Source organism: Syngnathoides biaculeatus, chromosome 22, assembly GCF_019802595.1.
Source record: "Syngnathoides biaculeatus isolate LvHL_M chromosome 22, ASM1980259v1, whole genome shotgun sequence".
In the NCBI taxonomy this organism is placed as follows: Eukaryota; Metazoa; Chordata; class Actinopteri; order Syngnathiformes; family Syngnathidae; genus Syngnathoides; species Syngnathoides biaculeatus.
The window spans coordinates 6687819-6712373 of NC_084661.1; the positions used below are offsets into that span (position 1 = coordinate 6687819).

The 24555-nt window shown below is 41.0% G+C and overlaps 1 protein-coding gene across 1 annotated transcript in view; it reads right to left on the reverse strand.

The window, feature by feature from the left end:
- Nucleotides 1–16330: 16330 nt before the first annotated feature.
- The window catches only part of cacna1g (calcium channel, voltage-dependent, T type, alpha 1G subunit), a 119478-nt gene continuing 111253 nt past the window's right edge, over nt 16331–24555 (reverse strand). The window contains exons 34-37 of the mRNA XM_061810720.1: nt 23605–23727; nt 21734–21944; nt 21419–21588; nt 16331–18370 (exon numbers count right to left, since the gene is read on the reverse strand). Coding sequence (XP_061666704.1) covers nt 17357–18370; nt 21419–21588; nt 21734–21944; nt 23605–23727 — 1518 coding nt within the window. The 3' untranslated portion in view covers nt 16331–17356. The remainder of the gene's footprint in view (nt 18371–21418; nt 21589–21733; nt 21945–23604; nt 23728–24555) is intronic.

Genomic DNA, 24555 nt, shown 5'->3' on the forward strand with positions numbered 1-24555 from the left:
AAAACAACAAAATTCCAATGTTTTGCTGGTTGTTTTGGGATCTCTAGCTGAGCGGTTAATAGCTGCAGACAGAACCACAGCTGCGATGGACAGAGGAGAAGCTGACAACGCTTGATTTGAATCATCAGCATCAACAGACAAGCGAGACATTGGATACACTTTGCACTGTTGAGCTTCCGTTTGCACAACGTTTAGTGGCTAATTAACACACGGCATGTAGCGTGACCCCAGTGTGCTGCAAGCATAACAAGCTGTTCCTTTTCAAAGCGAACTGAAACTTATTTAACTGCACAACAGGCGTGTTGTCTCCCTTGAAAAGGGAGAAATTAAGAATATCCCAAATGAGCAATTTGTGCCGTCTGTGTGGTCTGCTGTTTTTGGCAAACTGTTGCCATGATCTCATTTCACTCATCACTTTGATCCATAATCCTTCCGTCCAATTGCCAGCAGCTATTTAAAATAGCAAACCCACACTCCCACAATTTGAGTGGTCCTTTGGGAATCAAGGGGTTTCTTTCGTACTTCAAAAGCCTCCAAGGCCCTAACCCTACTAATTAAGCCTTTAAAGTCACACAGAAAAGTAATCATTCGTCATCATGTGAGTCATTAGCATATCGTGATACTTGTACCCAGTCAGTATTTCTGCATAGCTTATCAAAATTATAGAGAGTACATGTGCTCTTTTAAATGTTTACACAGTGGCTTAGCAGGAGTTTTATTTCATTTATTTTCAGTGATTATTTTTTTTACATTGGCAAGACACGATGCTAAAGTTATACCTAAAAAGCCTTTAGAGTTTTTGAAGCAAGCGAATACTGCAGTTGGGCAGACAGTACGCAGAATGAACAAACAACGGAAATCCATACTTCATAAAAGAGTTGCTGTTATTTATGTTGATAATTGTAAACCTGGAGCAACAATTTCCCACACTAATTTCAGAGTTCCTGTTGTTGCAGCACTGCCCTCTTGCAAAGAAAAATGATTCTTCTCTGGAAAATTATGTTCAGTTGTGCTCCTGAGGATCATTCTGGTTAAGTTAAATACAACTCATGGTGGGAACTGTCAAAGGAAAATGATTAGGATGCTGGCCTGATTTATTCCGCAAGTGACAAAAGAAAACATGCAGGGTTCTTCAGCATGTTGTTATGAGAGTTTAATGGGAAGCAAAGTATGATAGACCTAACTGCATTCCAGCAATGCGTGCACAAAAACACACCTCTGTGGTGATTTCTCAACATGACACCCCTTTCCCACCATATTTATTTTTATAGGACAAAAATGACCTATTACCAATTAATGTTTTCCATTTCCACAGCATGAACAGTATTTATGTCACTCAGTCAAATGACATGGCAGCAGTAACTACACTGGAGTAGAAAGTCAGCAAAAAGAAAGCAAATTGTTTCGTGAAAGCAACAAGATTGATAATATTAAGTTACAATTTGGAATAAAGTGAGTTATTTTACCTCAAGGATCAGTGGAATTATCTGATTTGTATGAGTACAATTCACACAATTTATCCCGACTGTCTAGACGAGTTAGGAATGATAAATCAATGCGACCGAATATCCGTTCGTAAAGGGGAGTCATACGATTCTGGACTCGGTTATCGATACACAAGCCATCAGGAATCCATTGTAAGGTTTTGGACTGGATGTTGCAAGGCAAGGAATCTATTGCCTAGGCTTTATGGTTTTCATCTCATAAAACAAACGCAGTGCACCGCAGGTAACATTAAATTTACAACCCAACACAAGTGGTGGAAACTAATGACACTACTAAACTACATTTCACTGTAGCATCACTATTGCAACATTAAATTGTCTACTTCTCCGTAGACAAACTCTTATCATGGTCACAGCGATAGCAAAGTAAATGTTCCCTCAGGATTTGTAAACACTGAACGCAAACATCACGTTACATACCTCATCTCCAGTCCCCCGTCCACACCAGGGCCGGTGGCGAAACATGTGCCGTAGAATGTAAACATGCAGACAATATGGCAAAGCTTCAGCCTCTTGGGTGCTATAATTACAGTTCCCTCCTTCAAAGGCCTGCATTCCCCTCCCCAAACAGGTCAGCAAACTAATGCTTTTTCCAAAAGGACATGCAGCCAGGCATATTCCTAAGCTGACACGACATGACATCTGACCTGAGGCTGTTGGTAGTGCTCCATGGACATTGTGATGATGTTGACGATGGTGATGAAGAGGTTCAAGTTGTGGCCCTTGGACATCCTGGGGATTATCAAACAGGTGGGAGAGTAATCGGAGTAGTAGGGCTTACTCTGAGTTTCTGTTGGAAGTGGGGTTTGGAGTGGGGTCAAGGGGCTGGGGACACGGTGTGTGGAAGAAGGAGGTTGGGCAAGGTGGCATTCATAAAGTGAGATAGGAGCTAATTCAGTGGGACACTATAAAGTACACCTACTGTTTCATCAAGCTGGCTGCTGAATCTGAAACAAATGTTTGTGCTCACATAAATAATTGTTTCAAATGATACTACATAGATTTGCAGAAGAGTAGAGAAGATCAGTCAGTGGAGAGAGGGAAAAGATGTTAAACATAAACTCTCCTGTGGTTGGCCGGTATAATCAATTACATCATATAGTATCCTCAGCCTACCAAGCACTTTGAGCGACACAGTATTGCTCAATATGTTTACGTCTCATTGACCTTCGGAGGAGGTATGTCCCATTATATTTAAACAGGCTTTGGATAAAATTTCAGCATCTCATACTGTGTCCGCTGATCGTCTCCTCTGATCTCTTTCACATTTCCCCTCTCTGGCAAGAGACGTAGCATAGAGAAAATAGTCAGATTGGTTTGTTTCTTAATCCTTCCCTAAACCCAAAGAGGGCAGAAGAATGAACAAGATGATGAACAGAGTGGATGCTTGACCTCTCTGTCATTTCGTTCAAAATATCATTTGGGATTACAATTATCTATTGAATGAAACCCTTCAATTGCCAGTGGCACGAAGCCAGTCATCACTACTTAAAAGTTCAAAAAGTCAGTCAGCACTCAGCAAGCAGCAAAAAATAAATAAATAAGACAAAAAAATAAAAAAAGCCATGTGTGTGTGTGTGTGTGGTGTGTGTGTGTGTGTGTGTGTGTGTGTGTGTGCGTGCGGTGGCGGTTCTACCTTGAATAGGATGAGCAAAAGTGTGTGCTCCACATTGTTTGTGCAGTTGTGGGGAGAAAATCTTCAAACGTAGAAATTGTATTGCTGTAGTCTACTGAAATGATTACAATTTATATATATAAATGGATATCGGCAGGAAAAAAGAATGCCCCTTTCTCAACTATAACACAAGTGAACTTAAAATACTGTTCCTAAATGGTGATTTACTGATTCAGGAAAAGGTACAAAATTAATAGATCTGATTGATAACAAGGGTCAAACAGTCAGTGGAAAATAGGATTAATCAATTTTGTCATCTATTATTTTGACTTCCCGCTAAAGACCATCACAGTTGAATTTATTAAAGGTCACCTGTCCCTCCCCTCCTTCCTTACCTCAAAGGTTTAGTACCATGCTCTTATGCAGCTCCAAGGGTCAAAGAGGGTTTTAATCAATACATGTCAATCCCGCTAAGAGGAAACGAGATTGAAATGCAGAGCAGAACATAAGTCACAAGCTTTTCTACCTCAAAATGAGCGTGTGCTGAATCTCAGAGTGCAGCCACCAGCTGGGACTTGTGGATTGTCTGAAGTGCACCAAAGGTCAGCTCACTGGTTTAGACATCGGTGAGAGCTCTAACCAGGAATTGTAGCATTCTTTTTTTTGTCGTTCCCAAGGGTGTCTTGCCCTTTTGATATTTCCCTTCTGGAAAGCCCGATTCACATCCACCAGGCCACCTTTCAGGACTTTTCAGGGCGACTTGTATGACTTTCTGATGGTGTATTACAGCTGAGTTGAAAAATATCTACTATTGAGGGCTTAGGCTATTTCATGAAAACTCAAAAACAGTGTGGAATATGACTGTGGCTATAATCGTGCATTACACATTAACCCATTTAAGATACCATGCAGTCATGTGAGTGTAAGAGTAATGTGTTCATATTCTTATCAGGGTTTCCAAAACCATACAAACTTGTAGGGTAAGATGGAAAAACATTTGTTGTGTATGTTTGAAGAAAAGGGAAATACCGTTTTTGTTTTTTCTTTTTTAAATCATTTGTAAGATGAGCAACTTGCTGGAAAAAAAAAAAGGATAGGGGATTCCTTTTTTGAAAATATTGTAATTAAAACCACATCTAAAAGGGAAGAAAAAGTCGATGCAATGATGTTGTAGAAAGCTCAAATAAATGAGAGGATGAAAGGGCTGATCAGACATATATGAGGACTGTTTCAGTGAAACGCGAAGGAGAAATAGGGGCTAACTATGATAATAAACCAGTGGAAAAACCTAATGGTAATTTGGATGAGGTCAGATGATCCTTCATAATCCTCCCTGTGCTGGGGGGGAAGCAAACCTTAGCACAGTGACAAGGTTATTTCTACGGTCTAACCCCACAGAGACTATTATGTGCGTGCATGTGCGTGCATGCATGCTTTAAACCGTACATCAACTTGATGTCTTGTCCTGAATGTAACCTTGTAAAATACAGCAGGACCCCAACTCTTGTTTTATATCTTACGTATAACACCATCACAAAAAGCTGGACTGTTTTCAGATTTATTGATTTGAAGGTCCTCTATCTTTAAAGAGACCTTTTAAAGAGAATGGAAGCTGATCCCAGGTCCATCATTAACCTTATAGCTGCAAGGATTTCTTTTTAAATGGCGACTCAGAGCCACAAGGTCAAATCAACAATTAAAAATGGCTAGCAAAGCTGACATTGACTTAAAAGATACATGATAAGTAACCAAATATGTAAACAAGAACATTACAGTTTAGCATGCAATTTAAATCATATAAAGAAAATTTCACATCCAGACTGGTTGAAATAATCCTGATAATCATACATTACATGTTTCCGATTTCAAGCATTATTCATTCACTCCTCACCCCCTGGTGGTCGCACCCAACCTACGTATGTAGCCACAGTCTGACAGAAGCGTGGCTGCCATTCTGCATCTACGGTCCCTCTGACCACGACCAAACATCCAACGACACTCATTTCTGGACAGGGTGAGTTACTGTAAGTGTTTTGCCCAAGGACACAGCAACTACACGCACTGGGGCTGGGATCTGTGCCACACCGAGCAAGAAACAACTTGGTTTTTGTGGGCCAGCTCCCTCTCAGCTTCTGCTTCACCCTACACCCACTCCGGAGCGCAGTAGAGACCCAACTACAGTATTTATATTCAAACAAATAGTAACACTTCATCATATATACCATTTACTTTTAGTGAAAATGATGTTGTTTTGTGGCAAGTTGGATTTTATCAGACAAATAACCATATATAGTTCTTCAAAGCGATGAATAGAAGGGTGGAGCTATTGAGTGATAACAATCTAACGTGTTGGCTCCAGTAGAGATTCCTCAAGGCTCTGGAATTTATGGGGTCCTGAGGGATTTAGACTTAGCTCCTTCAAATCAAGACCAGCCAGATGAGCACTCTTGTATCTCCATCTAGGATGCTGCCCGGGTAACTCCCTGGTGACCATGTCCCACTAGGAGAAGGCCATGGTGAATACACAGGGCCATGCAGGAAAATTAGGGGCGCTATTGTCATGAACAGAGTAAATCTGGTTCAGTGGCTGAAGCAATTGTGTGGGTTGACCAGCGTTGGTTATTTTCTAAACCAGCACAGTCTGGCGGATCCAAGAGTGAGTATGCTGTGACACTGTGGGACTGTGTAATTCCAACTTAATTTACCACCCATCCAAGCGACTCCTGTCATTCCCTTTGAATTGAACAGCCACGGCGACATCTCTGTGTGGAAGAAGAAGACACTCAATCACAGCAATCCGTGCATGAGTGGACATTTGTCACTGCTCTGGGCCGGTGTGGCAATAGACAAAGTGAGGAGGGTACACAGAATGAGCTGGTGATAACTGCTGGTGACATATAGTAAATATGTCCGTGAACCTCAATATCTCTCCGCCCCAGTCAATTAAGGAAAAATAATAGAGCATGGTATCCCGCGGCTGGCCTGGGTATGTCCGAAGATTCCCCAGAAGAGGTAAGTAAAATGTCTGGGGAGAAGGCAGTTTTTCCCCTCTGTTCTTGGACTGCCGCCCGATGGTTCGAAGCCAGTTAAGAGGAAGATGGATGGAGAAACTTTGGTGGTGGTGATATATATGCAAAAACATTGCAAATCTGATCAGAAAATTCCATCCACAACGGGTACTTGACTAAAACCGCTTGAGAACTCATTAGTATTGACATAAAGCAACTCCTCATCAGTCACATTCAGTCAAAAAAGCTTTGTGTGTAAAGCTTCTGAGGCTGCAGCAGCACAGTAATGTAAAATTTAAAAAATATTTTTGGATACCAGTACACTCGCTAGAGGCATTTCTGTTACTGTTCTTTCATTCATTTATTCATTCCATTTATTGGCATGCCTAGGGTATTGTAGAGCAGTGTAGTTCTTGTCAAATTATTCATAATGAGCTGAACATTTGGTTCACGGTTTTGAACTTTGACAAATACATCTAACGCTATACAATCAAAGAGATTCTTACTGAGACACAAACTCATCCAGATAATGTTGAAGCTATATTATAATTCATAACCTGAACAGGACCTTATTTTCTGGACAATTTAAAATGAATTTGTTGGGTCAATGGCGATTAATTATGCCTCAAAAGCCAAAAGGCTTTAAAATTTTAGAAAAATGTTCCAGGAAAGAAGCCTCCATATAGTATTTGCACAAACCTTCAGTTTGAAGTGCCTTTTATGCGTGACATTACTTCACAACATTATGCAAGAAATAATTTCAGTGGGTATTCATAGGATTAACACTGCGTGTTTACTTTTCTTTGGCATTTCGGGAACAATTCCGAAAGAATGATCAACCCAATTATAGCTGAATTATGCTCCAGCTCTTCCATGACCCTTGTGAGGATAGTTAAAAGATGGCTAACGCTTGACCCCAAGAAAAGTATCATTTTACCTTTTAAACACAACTGATACAAAAGAGTGGAAAATAACGACAGAACAAACTGAAAGGGTTCAGTTAAACTATTGAGAATCCAAAAGGTTAAAAGGTTTAATTAGCTGATAGAGCTTCTGTGGACCTTCTTTGCCGTTTGTTTGCTTTCATCAATTAGGTGTCATGCCTCGTGCACTGATTTGCTAGCTGAGCGCTAATGTGATCAATTGTCACTGATTCAACATTGGATGTTCAGAAATGCAGAGAGGAGACTGCTAAACTCTGAACTGTTTGGAAACTCATCAGGTTATTGAAATGTGCTGCTTGGTTATGCAGAGCGCCACATTCCTAGAGTGACTGAGCTTATGCTGGCTGCTCCGACTGGGCATGCACAGCGGTAAATCGTTGGGCAGAACAAGCATGTAACCCGTTCAGGCAAACTGTCATCTCTGTCAACAACAGCCCAAAATAACAGTTGTTCGTAAATTCAAAGAAAGGGAGCTTGCACTGTCTCTCAGGATATTGGCAATGTCAGGGCAGTGTTAGGGCTTCTGATTGAATTTCAGAGTTCAGCCCTTTTGAAAAAGACAAAAACTGCCCGCTGACGACATCCTCTGCCCACCGATGGCTCACTCGTGTGGACAGAGCAAGAAACATCATCAGCTTGGTGTGTTGAGACCTTAGTATGTTTGTTCCATTTGTAAGGAATTACATCAAGTGATTTCAAAGAGTGACCATTCCTGGAGAAGCTGCTAATACACTGAAGGCGATATTTAATCGAGCTTTGACTGAACAACGTGTAGTCACATTCCCTTCAATTACAGTAATGTTAACTGATTGGTTTTGAGCTTTTTTGCAAGCCATTTGATGATGATTTGAAACAGATATCTTGCAACATTTATTGAGTTTATAAACTCCCCAGCTATGACTACACATTAATTGAGTTATAAAATGGAACTTCACTTCACTTCTGAGATAGATTTAAAAAAAAAAGAAGCAGCAGCAATTATTCATGGTATGTGCTGGCAATGAATGCACCTCACTTGAATTTTAACTGGTTTCATCACCTTGATGCTTTTAATGTGCCAGTTTCAAAACATCAGAAAAAAATCAGAGCCACTCTCATCACTTGCAACTTTCATAGGTTTCAATTCAACAACATTCAGCTCTACTAGGGCTATAAGTAGAAGCTGGTATGTCCTCAGAAATTCCACTTTAACCTACTCTTTCCAGCCAGTGCCGTTGCTCATTACAATGTGTCATAGAAGACCTCAGCGCCTTTAATCCTTACTCGGCGACTCCCAAACAATGCCCTGTAGGTTAGTCCTGCCACAATGTTATCTGCATGCTATTTACTAGTGGGAGTCGAAGGTAGTGTGGGGGGTGAGGGACACTATTTGATGTGCATGAAAACCAGCCTCTCAAAGCACTTCATGATGACAGGCGTGGTGGCAACAGGGTGGGAGTCATTAAGGATGAATTTCAAGCAAGTAGGAATGACTGCTTGGGCCAGTGAGAGGTTGAAGATCTTGCAGAAGAAGCTGGACAGCTGGTGGGCACATGCTCAGACCACCTTGCCTGGTACGCCTTCCTGGGATTCACAGCCAGGAGAACACGCTCGCACATTGTGCTCCTGTACAGTAAGTGGAGACTTACTGGAGTCTGATGGGGGTGGGAGGAGAACTGCAGCATCTGAGTCTTGCTGGAGTGATTCAAAGCGAGCAAAGAACCTGGTGCGCTGTTGAGTGCCTCTGTCAAAGACTCTTCTCTCGTGGTGTCACAACACAGCCTCTGATGTTTGTGAGGCTCTGAAGGACCTGCCACACTCCCGAGATCTGTTGTTGCTAGCAAGATGGGACTCCATCCTTCTCCTTGGCATTTTTAATGGCTTTTTTCACTTCAGCTCGAGCTGTGCTGTAAAGACCTCTGTCACCTGAACTGAAAGCAGTATCGTGAGCCCTGAGGAGGGAGTGGACCTGGCTGGTTATCCAGAGTTTGTGGTTTGGAAAAACCCTTAATGCTTTTCTTCACACAGACAGTTTCCATACAGAACTTGACATAGCCCAGTGCAGCCGCTGTGAATCTGTCCAGGTCCTGGTGTTCAAATGGGTCCAAATCTGTATGTTGGAAGCAGTCCTGAAGTTCACTGTCTGCAAGAGATTATTACAGTCTTTGTGGTGGCCCTGGATCTGCGTCTGAGGCCGATGTATAAAGGAATAAGCAGGAAGGAGATGTAGTCTGACTCGCCAATGTGGGGGAGGGATGTGGTTCTGTAGCCATGCTTAAAGTTACACGTGGTCTAAAGTGTTTTCACCTCTTGTTGGACATTTAACATGCTGGTCGAACTTTGAGAGTACAGTCTTCAGTTTGGTCTCATTAAACTCCCTGACTATAATGCGAATGTCTTTGGGGTGGGTGTACTGCTGTTCATTGATGACATTTAGCATTAGAGAGAGAGTGCAGGTTTAGTGTTAGCACCCAGTGAGATGCAAACAGCCGTGATGATGCCTGCAGTTAGCTCACTTAGAATGTAAAAGGGCCGGCATTTAATGGACATGTACTCAATGTTGGGTCAACAGTGCCTCTCAACAACCACGCTGTTGTTGCAGCAGTTGTCATGCATGTACACACAGAGCCCCCCACCACTGCTTTTGCTGGATTTTTCAGTGCAATCCCAGTGGTCCAGAGTGAGGCCTGCTTGCTGCTTGCTAATATCGGGACGGTTCGGGTGAAGCCACGTCTCTGTTATAATGAGGACCCATCAGTCACGAAGACAGCGTTTATTTATTATATTTATATTTAATTGTAATTCCAGCTTGCCTATTTTTTGGGTGACGGATCTGGCATTGGTGAGGTAGAGGCTTGGAAGAGGTGGTCTGTATGGGTTGTTCTTTAGCTTGAGCAGGCGCTCTCCCTCCTGCACCTGCACCACTTTGCTGGCCCGACAACAACCCATGGCGAGTCCGATGATCTTGCTAGCTTATCCGGAATGTTGTGTTTGTGATGAAAGTCGCTTGAGACAGCTGTTTTGTGTCAGTATCCGGGGTCCAAAAAAAATTTTTCTGACGGTTGAAGAAGTGTAGTGCCAAGGTGTAGGTGAGAAAAGACAAACAGACAAAATATGAAAGGATGCACTGATAGGGAGAGCAATAAGCCGTGTGTGCCACCATCATCGTCATCTGTCTGTAAAAACAAGGGACCTTATCACTGAAGGCAATGACAATGTAAAAGGTTATTCCTTTAATATTTCTCAACCACTGGCAATCACATTGGTATCCACATCCTGGGAATGAAACTCATCCTCCAGATCTCAACTCAGGGGTTATTTGAGGTGTTTAAAACATTATAAAAGCCTTCCACCACAGCACTGATAAATAGTACTCCCTTGTTCATTTCTCGCATCCAGTCTTACCTTTTCTGTCCTTTCTCATCTTTTCCTATGAGTTAGTTGTCACATGCTCGGACATGTTGTTCGTGATCAACACAACCATGAGTACAATCCCACCGCAAAGCATCGTCTAACCAGTACAACCTGGGTGGGAGGGGCGGGGTGTTAAAGGAGGATGGTGAGGTTGAAGATCACTGACACACTTCTGAGGCTCTTGACAGTCTGTGAAAATAATACATCTTAAAATGATCAATATATTATTATTCTTATTAGTGATTACATTCCGTTTTATTTATCAGAGCACTGAGCAGAACCACAATTTTTTAAAGTGCTCTGTTAACTTGAATTTAGCACCTAGTGTAATTGGCAGCTGATAATGTATTCATTGTTTTAAAGCTCCACTTAAAGGTGGACAGAAATTCCCGCATCAGTGCGCAGTTGTTTCATGCATTCTTTTATTATTTGACATTTACCTGACACAGTACCACTATTGGCAGGTTACAGTATACTGCATTTGTCTTTGTGAGACTAGAAGAGTCTCTTTTCCACATTTTCTGGTTGCAAAGAAAATGTCGTTTAGACACAGATGACTGACCCACATGATACAGACTGGAGGTACCTTAGTTCAAACCACCTAAAAACACCGCAGAGTGGAAGATTACAAATGTCCAAACCCAACTTGGATGTCTTACTGTGGGCTGTGAAGCTAAAATGAAAAATATACACTATTTTACAGCACCATGCAGTGAGAGACCTGACAGTGATTGCGAGGAAACTGTTTGATGTGTATTTGGGAGGAGTTGCGGCAGATGGCTTAAGATGGTAGATTCACCTTTTGGGATGCATTCCACATACAAGACAGATCATAAGCAAATATAAAAATAAAACTATATCAACTAACAGAGGTACTGTATATGGAAGTTGAAAAAGCGATAACTACCTTCATACTGTAGTGCTCCTCCTACTCCTGTAATTGTTCATTTAATCCCATCTGAGAATTTCATATAATTTATAAAAAAGTTAACTAATGAATAAATTTCATTTCTATATTTTGTTTGGTTCTTCTCAAACATTGAATCCTTGAGGGGAACAAAATAGAGTAATTTAATTTGCAAATAATCAACTCCCAAACCACAGACAAGCCTGGCCTTCATTTGTGTTGTCAGTGTCCAGTGTCTTCGTGATACTGTTTGCCGCTCCGGATTGGTATGCAATAATTATGGCGTACAAAGATGGGATTTAGTTGAAGAACTTAGATTTTAGTTAATGCAGGCACCCCTCTGTAACTGAACAAGAACAGCTTTTTTTGCTTTTGTAGCATTTTGGTGGTAAGTCCCCAGGAAACCATTTTAAATTGTGAAAAAGGAGGACATCTACAATATATGATGTCAAATAGAAGAGATTTATTAAGGTTTTAGAAGTGGTTGCATAAATGTAGCTCATGTGGCAAGAGCTTGTGATCAAGCAAGAAGTTTCACGATTCATGACTGAAGCAATTTAATGGTGAAAAACTAAACACATTGCTGCTGCCCAACACTGCAACCATTCTATATGGTCATGGGTTCAATCCCAGACCTGGTTTGTGCGTAACATTCTTGAAGCGAGGTCGGTGAGGGTGGGGGTGGTTATGGTTATTTTAGGGACACTGAAGCACCCCCTCAATTAGGCCTAATGGAGCTTGTGGCATAAAAGTCAGGCTGTAAGGCCTACAGGTTCTTGGGAATCATGAGGGGACGAAAGAGAAGAAGCAACCAGTTCATATTGAGAGGCTCTCGGGAAAGCTTTGCGATTGCTTTGGGTCAGGAGTGACAATCAGTGAGCAAATTTTTCACAATTCTCATTTTTGTCCTTTGTTTGTTTTTGATGTAACTTTATTCATTTTTTCCCCAAAACCCATCTTATATTATTGTCACTCTAAATAATGACTTGACAGATAGCACCTAAAATTAAAAGCAAAGCAAATGTATTTATGTTGAGCATTTCATACACAAGGTAACTCAATGTGCTTTATATGATTAAAAAACATTTAAAAACAAAGAAAAAAACTGAAAGACAAACCAAACACAGAGAGAATCACATCGTAACAAAAGTACAATTAAAATAGCATGTAGTGCAAGAAACATTCAAAAGTGGAAATGCTCTAAAAAGCATCAGAAAAAAGAGGAGTTGTTAACTTGGACTTAAAAATATTCACTTCTGTTGGGAACTTATTCCATTTTTGTGCAGCATAATAGCTAAACGCTGTGTCACTGTCTTTGCTTCAGACTCTGCTCTCCACTATTTGACCTGAGTTGGTCCATTTTAGAGGTTTATATTCCATTAGAATTTCTTTCATGTTTTCAAGACTCCAACAAACTCTTTAGTGATTTAAAGTCCAGTAGCAGACACTGACTGGAAGCCAATGTAAAGACTTGAGGATTGGAGTTATATGCTCTGACCTCTTTTTTTTTTTTTTGGTCATAAGGTGCAGCATTCTGAATGACCACCAGCTGTTTAATGATCTTTCTGGGGAGTCCAGTCAGAAGACCATTACAGTAGTCAAGTCTACTTGAGATAAAAGCATGGATGGGGTTTACCTGGTCTGAATCACACATAGGAGCCTTCACTCTGGATAAGTTCTTCAGATGATTAAAGGCAGTTTTGATTTTACATGAATGTTGAAAATAAGGTCTATCAGAACACCAAGGTTTCAGACTTGCCCTTTGGTTTTTAAGGAGACCGACCAAACGCATTTCCTGACAGTAATCCTCTCTTCTTTATTGCCAAAAACAATCAGCTCAGTTTTGTTGTGGTTTAATTGAATAACATTGTGGCTCATCCTGTTATGTATCTGTTTTAGAGAGGGACACACCTCAATTGAACTGAAGTCATCTGGAAACACTGCTCCATGTCACCTGCGTAGTTGACATTCAAAATTGTACTTCTGAAGAATTTGATCCAAGGATAGCATATACATATAACAGGAGCGGTCCAAGAACAGATCCTTTAGGGACTCCATAGGTCATTGCCATTTAATTAGATTGAATACTTCAATTTGGGTTTTTAGTGACTCCCAAAAGCAAGAGCAGCATGTGGAGTGTGTTGAAAAGAACATGAAGTGAATATTATTGTTGTCTTTATTATTTTTCTATAGGAGATAAAGGAGTATTTTATGAGTTACATTACACATTTGTCATTATGTTTTCCCATTTTGCGAATTACAATTTTTTTTACTCTCTGTCGTACTTGAGGTGATTAAAATATATTGTGCATACTTCTAAATGTTTTAAACATTATTATAAATAATTCTTTTTGGTGAAATGTTACTTGAAACATTATCTGTACAGTTAATAAATGTTTTATGATTCCAGTCTAACCAGGGAACTGTCTTAATTCAATAAACCAATGAATTTTCCATTATATCATGTGTAAAAAATTGTTTGGGAAACCGGCTAGCATCCCTGAATGGATTATGTTCCACCTTGATGATTCCTCTTAAGAAGCAAGAAACAGCCCATGAAAGTCTTTTATTCCTTCTGAGGAATGAAGAGGCAAATGGCCCCCTCCACCCCTCCCTTGTCTCAACACCCCAGCCCCTAAACCTATACTTATCCTCAGCTTTAAATGCTTGACCGCATAATATGAAGTTATAGTCCCTCAAAAAAAAAATCATTCAGACTTGCACGGTTGAGCACTTTTTCTTCTTGTAAGACTACATCAATCTTGTCAAATAAAGTTCTTGATTTTTGTTACTTTTGGGAACATTTCACGTGGGGGAGTGTGTTACATAGCAGAAAAATGGACGCTTTTTTGTGCAGTACATTTGATAATAATAATAATAATAATAATAATGATGTTTAGGGAGTACAAATGAATAATAGCTCCTTATTATTCCTGAATAATTTCACAGTCAAGTCTGCCAGCAAGAACCAAAGCATTTAGGGGTGTGATATACTGTATTCCGTCCCTTCTTAACACATGTTAATGATGTAATTCACTTTCTATAAAATAATGCTCTTAAAATGAAACAAACCTATTGTGTCTTAATTGAGGACAATAATTGTGCGGATTTTTGTTTTCCATGTAATTCACATAGTTCAATTGTCACACATTTATATGCCGTAAGTTAAATTGGCTGTGTACATCAATGAAAAATTGAAGAGTGACACACAAGTATGCTTTAAGGGCCTTGTTAATATTCATGATTATTTGTTACACCACATTGGTTTTGGGTTATTACTTTTTTTGTCAAAGTTAATCCGTATCATTGATTTAGTCAGTTATTTCCACGACTGTAAAATGTGCAATAGTCTTTCAGAATAAGGGCATAATACAGAAAACGCCATGGTTGTGAATATTCTTATTCATCCAAGTCGTTTCATTCTCAGGGCACTGAATCGATGGCAGCTGGATGCTTTGGGTTCTTTTAGAAGGCATTTCACCTTTTATCAGAGCAGGCTTCATCAGTTCTTGCAACAAGGCTTAGTTAAGATGCACTGGGTGGTGATTATGGGCTAAAAAATTAGAATGAGAGGCAAAAAAAACGAGATTGAATCCGCAATAAAAGAATCACAGTACAGGGAGGGATTACTGTAATACCTCCCAACATATGGGCTGGATCTTGTTAGACTTTCTTACTCATGAAGTGTCTGGAGACTGTAAATACTCAGCCTACACATTCAATATAATATTATTTTAGAAATCTGGTCAGAGGCTGGATTAAGGAGCGAGATGAGTTTGGAAGTAAGCTGCGAGCCAGGAATTTGATACCCAAGAGCTAAACACATGAATGAAAAACACTCAAATGTGAATAGAAACAAGCAAGCGTGCATGCAAAAGCAACCCTTGTCAATATCCAATACAGAATCCCTGAAAATGAATCCAATGAGAATCTGAGTCGCAAAGTCTAAGATTTTTATAACGAAGGCCAATTTGGCAAGTTATGATTTGTGACCTCTAATCCTTTGACAAGAACGACCTTTTATCACTAGGTAATATCACAACATGGACTTCTGATTACTTTGACAACTCTCAACCTCAGATTGACATACCAACAGTGACGTCACTCTCTTATGCTTTATCAAGAATTGATTGTATATTGCCCCCCTGAAAAAAAAAAAAACGTCAAACATTAACCATTTACTCAACTCATCAAATGTCCTCTCAATGGGAAACTGGATGATTTGTTGAAGAGAAACATACGCAGGACTCCAGCTAATAACATCAGCTACAGTTAGCGTAATGGTAAGTTGATTTATTAGGAATTGTTTTCGTATGTGTAACAGTCCCTTGGCACAAAAAAAGTTAGGGGACGGCTCAGCTATCTTGGAAAAATTTTTTGTGACGTCATCGATTGATGGACGTCAACTCGACTTTCATCACATTACAGTCCACTTCAAAAATTATTGAGCTGTTCAACTTCTCGCTGACGGTGATGATTACTTACCAGACTAAAAGCAGGAGACCTGTTTTTATTGCATTCATTTTCCATCTCTGGTTCCACGGACATCATCACAGTTCTTCTTTGCCATCACTGATACATTTTTGTGGTGGCATCCAGAAAAAAAGAGAGGAAAAACTGGCCTTTTTTAAGTTTTTGTGCAACTTTAGAGCATTTTATCCGTACAAATTGGGTTCAAATTCCAATTCATGGGGTCCTGGGTAATTGGATCCTTTCCCAGTTGATTTTGAACGAGAGGCGGGGTCCACTCTGTAACAGTTTCCAGTCGATAAATTCCATTTTATTATTTTAAATTACAATTCAGAATACTTACCTTAGTTCTCCTTCATAACTCAAGGAAATTGGGAAACGTGCTGTATCTGTACAATAAATGCTTCAACATGATTTTATTTTTTTTTCTGCATAAAAAAAATGCTGACTACTCCTGGATGCCACAGCTTTTATCATTTGCAGGAATACAAGTTCAAATCAGTGTTTATTTTGAAAAATAAATAAATACATACGATATAAGGTTCATGAGGCAAAACATGAAATAATGTGCTTTTCATTTTCAGCATCACACAAGTCAAACAAGATTTGGTATTCCCCCCTTTTTTTAATCTTTAAACATAGTTTCAAAGCTGTCATGTCAAATCTGGAGTTGTAGTATGACGTGAAATACAAATGCAAAAAAAAAAGTTTTTTTCTACCTTATGTTTTGCATTACAAAATCCATGAAAATACACCAAATGCACCTTTCTCTCTTCATCTGACAACTGATGTTTAAATGAGTGTGCTTAAAAATCCAAGCTTTGTTTAATGACTTTTTTTTGTATATGTATAGATTTATATATTATTCCTACAAATACATAGTTCTCAGCACTTTGAAAAACACTTACTTTCCTCAATAAAACCCCCCAAAAAGCTAAAAACAAACTCAAGTGGAAAAAAGACAAACAAACCATTTAGACCCTAAGCCTGAGAAAAAAAAAAAAAATCACATTAAAATAACAAAACAAAGAAAAAAAACTACAACGCCCTGTACAAACACTATGTCCCAATAATTTAAGAAAATAGTGCCTCTAAAACGTTCATATTGCTTTGTACCTCCAATGAGCGGTCAAAGTCGACCCTGTGAAATGCCAGAAAAGTTCTAACGGCAACTGAAGGTGGTGTCATCTCGTGATGTCACTCCATAGGTTATTAGGTCAAACGGCAGCCACCGGCATGACGAGGGGCGGTCCTGTGTCCCGTTTGCCCTCCTGTCCAGTAGGTTGGCGGTAAAAAATACAAAGACGAAGGCCGGTAACACTACTACAGCACAGCTCCAAAAAGGAACCAAGGATGTTTCAGTTTTTTTTTCATTTTTGTTTTGTTTTTGTGGTTTAACCAATATTACTCTCTATATCATTATTACTATGTCTATCACCACCAATGATACACAAAGTGCATCAGCTTCTGCGTTCCACCTTATGGTGTGTCCTTGCGTGTTTGCGTATCAGTGATCAGTGCTCAGCGCTGGCTTTCTCAAAGGAGAAACTGGGAAGCGTCAGTAGCTTGGGGTTGGTGTTCGTAGCACCACCGTCCTGTCCTGAATCCTGAACGCCAAGGTCAACGGAGTCCTTGGAGTCACTAGAGGGCGCTCTCCTCCTCAGGAAGGTGTCCCGGTTAGGCAGGGGAGGTGGCAACCCTAAGCCCACTAACCCTAAGCTTCCTAGGCCTGGGTAGAGGCTGGACTGGGTCTCCGAACTATCAGGAGGGTCCACAGAGATGCAGGGAGGGCTCATCTTCTTCTTACGCCGAGGTGAGGGCAGTGAGATCTGAGTGGAAGTCTGGCTGTGGATTTGCAGACTATCAGTCTGCGACACGAAACCGGAGGAAGTGGACGTGGTGCTGTACTGGGGACCGGCCTCCACCACGGAGCAAACCTCCACCGAATGGCGCCGTGAGTCATCCAACCAAGAATGAGGGCGAGAATGGGGGAGGAGAACGCTGCGGCCTTGTGTGTCAACACTGTGAAACCTCTTCAACGGCCTCAAACAAGTACTCCCGCTTTCTTGGCAGTCCGCATTGTTTTTGTAACCCTCTTTAACTCCAATACTGCTGCCACTACCGAGTTCATCATCTTGTCTCGTGATGTCATTACTTTCTGTCAACCCTCCGCCATTAATGAGGGACACTTCCTGATCCGCGGAGGCCTGGTTTTGTTGCTCCACCCACGGACGGGACAAGCAAGGCGAGCAGGAGTCGAGGCAGTGCTGGTCGCGTAGCTGGGTGTGCACACTGCTGGACCGTGAAGGTTTAGGGGAGGCGCCGGGTGTGGGGGGAACCAGACAGAATGCAGGCTGCTGCTCCTGCTGGTGGGAGAAGGGTAAGGGTGAAGAGGTGGAAGAGGAGGAGGTGGAAGAGGAGGCAGAGGAAGATGGAGGGAGGCCAAGAGAAGCTACATTGCCAAGTCCTTCACTGCTTTCCCTCTCATCTGAACACAGGGCCTCCTGGGAATCAGTAGACACCGCGACCTGCAAGACGGGGAATGGGGCAGAAAGGGGGGGTGAAATATTTAGGGTGGGATGGGTGAAGATGTTGGAGATTAATGTGTAATGAGAGAGAAAGTCGACGGAAGACCGGGGTACGGGATTAGAGATGAGGTGGGGAAACTGGTTAGTTTGAGCTGATGAGGATGAGAAGTCATAGTTTGGGTCAAAGTTCACAAGCTTGGCAGATAAACTATGATCCTCAGAAAGGGTTGTTGGTGTCACCACACCCATTAATTATACAGAGAGGTGCAATGGTTACACAGTATTGTGTGTGTGCGTGTGTGAGAGAGAGAGAGAGAGAGAGAGAGAGAGAGAGAGAGAGAGAGAGAGAGAGAGAGAGAGACGGGGGGGTGCTTGCTGTGAACATATCATGACTCAGTTCATGTTTTAAAATGATTACCCATGGTGTGGTTTCTTTGCACAAAATACAAAAACACAGTTAATGGCTCTCATAGCTTGTCGGCAGTAAGCTTTGAAGAGGAGTCTTGAGCAAATCACCATTCTATAGTGGTGGCAAGTAAACATGCTGCTAAAACAAGGCAGCAAATATTTAACGTGCAATATGACACCACTTTTTATTTATTCAAGCAAGTGTAAAATAGTCGATTAGCACGGCATTCTGTTCTGGACTCAACGCTATCAGAAGCGCTGACTTATATTCACAACCTAAATTCTCACAATTGTCCCCTGAATTTGTTTCCATTTATTCCCAAGAGTCTACTGTGTTTGTTTCATAGCATTTCTCGTGGCTGATTCCGGTATAGATTTTTTGTTTTTTAGATACATCATGGAGCCAAATTGACCTTCGCTACCAGGGCAAAATACTACTCGACTCGAGGTCAACTTGCTCTCTACCACAACTGAACCAGACTTTGTTCAGGACTGGTCTGAGACCACCTCGATTTGCTCCTCACTAATCCTTGCTTACTTTGTTCAGAACTCACCAAACAAACTAAACTAATCGGGATAAGATGTTAACAGAGTTTGGTCCAACTAGTATGTAAGCAAACGTTTTGGTTATTTTGCATGTAAATATCTCAAATTTAAAATACATTTGGTACATACTTTCCATATTTTGAAGAATAATATTTTCACGTCTCGCCAATGAACAATTTCTGACATTTTACGTACACGGGAGCAACGTTTCATATCGAAACATTGCCAGCTGACCCAGTGAACTATGAACCAGACCACTTGACCCTCTAACCTTTGGCCTTCACATAAAGCAACTGTAAACTACAGCAGATTTAACAACTTCACAGTGAAATCCAACCACCGCTTCGTGTATCTTTTATGTGTGGGGCCAATGGTCAGAAGATGAACACAACGTGCAACCGCTGCAGTGAAGGAGGTGTTAGTTAGCAACAAGGCCCTCTAAAACTCATCGGACGTCCTCAAGTCATTATGGAATTTAATCCTCAATTGACCAATAAGAGATTAACCATGCTTTGCCGTGAGGTCACTTGACATTGTTTGGAGATGAGGAAGTAGGACATGAATGAGTTCTAGAGACAAATGTTTTTCAATCACGGGATTCCCTATATGAGTGTTAACGGTGATGCTACAGAGACATCTAGCGGCCAAAAATAGCATAACAAGGCCGGGTGACTGCGCCACCCTTAGCAATATAACCGGAGTAAAGACTGATTTGTGCAAACTAATAAAAACAAGCTATAAAGCTTCGATTTACAGAAATCACCCTGTCAGGTGTTTTAAAAATTAACAGCTACTAATCTAGTCACTAAAAAAGTACTCTATCACAATGACTGAATACAATAGCCCGTTGCATTTGGACAACACCTGAGTTCCTCCCGAGTTCATAAACATGACTTTTAGTTAATCCTACAAACTTGTGTCTTTTGTCCTACCCACAATTTTATTGTTATTACTATATGTCCTACATAGTTTGCAGTGGACAAACATGTGACGAAATGAGAAATGGAATGAAGCCTGCACATGCACACGTCTGTCCGTCTTTCCTGATATGAGCATGGAGTGCCGTGTTTCTGAAAGGCCCAATGGTAGCTAAAGTCTACTTTTTCCCTCACTGTTTCAGAAACAGGAGTATCTGTGTTTGAGCAGGAGCTCAGGGTCAGGCGGTTTTTGGGCCCAACTGAGCTGGGGTCAGATAATAACAGATACCGTATGGAAATAAAAATGAGGAAGCAATATCGTACGGGGGATGGTGGGGAGGAAGTTAGGAATGGGGGGAATCGATTGACATTGTTTAGAATGTGAAAAGATCAGGAAAACCTTAAAAAAAATCTTCTATCTTCAGTCTAAACATTTTTTTTTTACTCAAGTATATTGTAAGACTGTCACAAATAATTTTCAAATCACACTCAATAAAATCTTGAAGAATCTAATGAGATCCAACAACAGAGCTACTGAAAAAAAATCTGCTACTACAAAGATAAAAAGGAAAGCTTCCTTTTTGAGACACTGACACTCATTGGCCCTCTTTTTTTATTTTTATGGTTATAACTACGTTTCTGTTTTCATTCACAGCCGATTACCATAATTTCCGGCCACAAGCCGTGACATTTTTCACACGCTTTCAACCCTGTGGTTTATGCGGTGATGCGGCGCTAGCGTTAGCGCAGCACCAGTGTAGCACACTTGGTTATAAGCCTTGGTACACAGAAAGAGTTTAACCCTAGCGCTGTGCTGACGCTAGCACCGCACTAACATGGGGCTAGCGTTAAACTCTTTCTGTGTACCGAAGCTTATAACCAGGTGTGCTCTGTAAACCGGGAATTACGGTATATGAGTTGTGTTATATTTGCATGACTGTGTGAATGGAATTACTGTAATTTTAACCAAAAGGGGCATCAAAAGGAACAAAAAAATTCTGCATCGTATCTTAAATAAGTCTGCAGTTGAGTTTACTGCAACGGTATTCCTATCCGAACATGTGGGCATGGATTTGAAGAAATGAGAAGGAAGATAAAAAGTCAAATGTGATCTTTCTGCAAAGTTGAAAACAGCCCCGGGGTATGAAAGAAGTGCACAGCGATGCATTTGGATCACCTGTCTGCGGAGCTTGCGGCTCACCGCATGTGTGCGTCTTGGGGGGGGTAGTCGCGGTATACTCTCAGAGTCCGAGTGGCTGTGGGGGCTGATGGGTCTGAAGAGGTCGGTGGGAATGGTCAGTCGTTGGGAAAAGTCTTCAGGTTGGGAACGCACAGAAGCACTGGAGCCTAAAAACCAAATGGCAAGAAGTTACTTGATACGTAGAAAAATTAAATAAAAATATAGAGTGAATCTCATGTTAACTGGGGTAGATCACTTTCATTTCATTGCGATATTTATTCTGAGGGGCATAAATATTGCATGGAACAGTACCTGACTGGGCCCGATGGGAGCCCAATATGTGCTGGGGCCGAGGTGTCTGTGCGAGAAGCTGCACTGAAGCTGCGGCAGTGGGCTGACCGAAGGCCTGCCGGGGGAAGAACATGTAGCTGTCGTTGGGGAGGGAGTGGGTGCGTCCCACTGTGGGTTTCCTGACACTCAGCAGGTTGTCCTCCCAAGCCTCCCCCGGGTCCGGCTGCTCGGTCTGTTGAATGAGAAACACGTCGGCCTTCAATTTCAAGACGGCTGGCTCAAGAATAATATTATGTAATACAATAAACAAAGCGGCAGCGGGCTTCAGCATACACAGAAAAACAGATGTTGGGAGCTGGCTGGAACAGAGCTGCCGCAGATCACAGAAATTTTATAAAGCAGATTTTTCAAAGGACTCTTTTGGACAAATGAATCCACCCCCCAGTCCTTCAACTGTAGGTAATGGCATTAGCCTGCTTTCTGCTGGGGCAGTGTCTTGCAGCCTGGCCAACTGGCACTGACATTTTTGACACCCTTGGGACAAATACACCACTCATGGAGCAGTGAAAAGTACAAGACGAGTACACAGACAGTAGACTAAACATGAGGAGAACCACTGACAGGAGAGAACCGAAACTGAAAAACAGAGACTCACACCAAAAGCACAGTGGAGAAAGAAAGAACGACTTGTCAAGATATAAGGGAGAGAAGGGAAAAGCCGTAAACTGCCAGGCGCACTACGCTACTGGACTAGAACACATCAGGCTGGAAAGGTGGAATGAGGAAGAGAAAAGGAAGTTGAAGGACTCATGGTTAGATTCACAAAGGCCTTCCAACATCACTTCCAGCCCATGACTTCCACACTGCAACTGCCTGTCTCAGCACAATCCGATTAACTGTGGTTTCATGTCACCGCCAATGTATCACTTGATCAGAATGCAGTATCAAGGACCAAGTTTAGACTGACTCCTGTCTGGTGGAATTTAACACACTCATGGGAAGGAAGATATGATATCTATACTAAGCCAAAGTGAATTGACATTTGATTTGTTTTCAATTTCAGTGAGGAATGTCCTTCATGGACAGTATATCAGATATGAATGTATGGATTTCTAGTGGGCCACTAAAATTTTTTCACTTCAATCTGTGAAGTAGGGAAATATGTGAAGGGTTCAGATGCAAAAGCAGATATATCAATTTTTGTTGTTTCTGTAAATCAAAGGATCTACAGATAATAAAAATGCATATATCTGCTTTTGCATCTGAAGTCTTCATGTAATCATAGTAAAGTCATTAAAAAAGCACCATTGACACAAGAATAGTACTTTGGTGCCCTCGTGAGGATAAGCGGCTAAGAAATGGATGGATGGATGGATGGATGGACTATAGGAGGAGCCTTTCAGCAAATACATAAAAAAATACCTTGCGGTTACTAGCAATAAGCAATATAGTTGTGCAAAAGTTACAGTGAGGAAACTTTAGACATCTGGTCCATTGGTGTGATTCCTTGTCAAGGTAATCTGAGGTAACTAATTCCTTCCAAATGTTTCATTTAAGTATTGTATCATTCTTTTTTCAACCTTTGCAGTAAAATAATGATGACAAAGCAGTGTTTTAAGGGTGCAAAATCCTTTTGATTGGACTGCAAAACATCTTCCATGATTTGAAATAATGAGATAGTTTTAAAGTTGTGCAGAGACATCTGGTTTAAAGCAAACATTTAAAAAAGGTTTGCACGCCGTTGCTATCTCTGACGTACTCGAGCACAGAAGGGTGGCGAATTGAGCATGTGATTTTGGAAGACCCTGGAAAGGAAACACTACTACAAAATACTGCAAACGGGAGGAGGAGGAGCAGGTATGAAGATGGGGAAAAAAAGAAAGTGTCAGTACATTGCATTCCAGGCTGCTTAGAGAGAGGGGATTAAAATCGTCAGCGACCGAATCCTCTGTCAGAGCTTGGGACCAGGATTTCTCAGAGGCCAGAGACAGAGCTTCCATCTCAGCTAGAGGGATCTAAACAGGAAGAGAAAGTGGTGGGTGAGCAGAGATATCGAATACACATGCCCTGTGCAAGTACACAAATAATGAAGATGGCACACGCAATTGCAGCCTAAAAAAATAATGGCAGAAAAGCGAAAGTAGAGAATGACAAATCTTGACCCATGGACAAAATTATTAGGGTGTTTGCAGGGATCTAGCGAGAAAATGTTCCACTGGGTGGCCACGATGTTTTGTCGGCACGATATTTATTTATTTTTATTGATTTATTTTTGAGTGTATTACCTTTTTGCATGGTGAAACATTACATAATTTAATAAAGATTTTACAATCGTGACAGTTTGACGCTGACTCTATTAATATGTCAATTCATTCTCATTGGAAAAAATATTTGAAAATTTGTTCAAATCGGAGGTACTGTAATTTGCTGATATGTTACGGATTCAGAACTTCAAATGTAGTGCTTTTAGCCATTTTCCCATGGTAAATTAACAAATTCACATCGTAAATGGGAAATACAGATGCGCCATACAATGATTGCAGATGCTTTTTACGGAAGACAGCAACAAAATAAAAAAAAAAAAGTAAAATAAGTAAACAAAACAAATAAAAACTGGACTGAACTGGGATTGAAATTTAGAGCACTGCAGGGTTCTGTTTTGCAGAAATTTAACTTTTCTCCTGCCAGTGAGGCTGTTTGTTATGCTTTGCCAGATAAATGGGCCCAGAATGGGATTCTTTAGAAGGATCTATTGAGCCCACTGCAAGTGCTAAAAGCATCTTAAGCCAATTTAAAGATTGTTTTAAGTGAGGGGTTACAATGTAACAATACCACAATGGGTC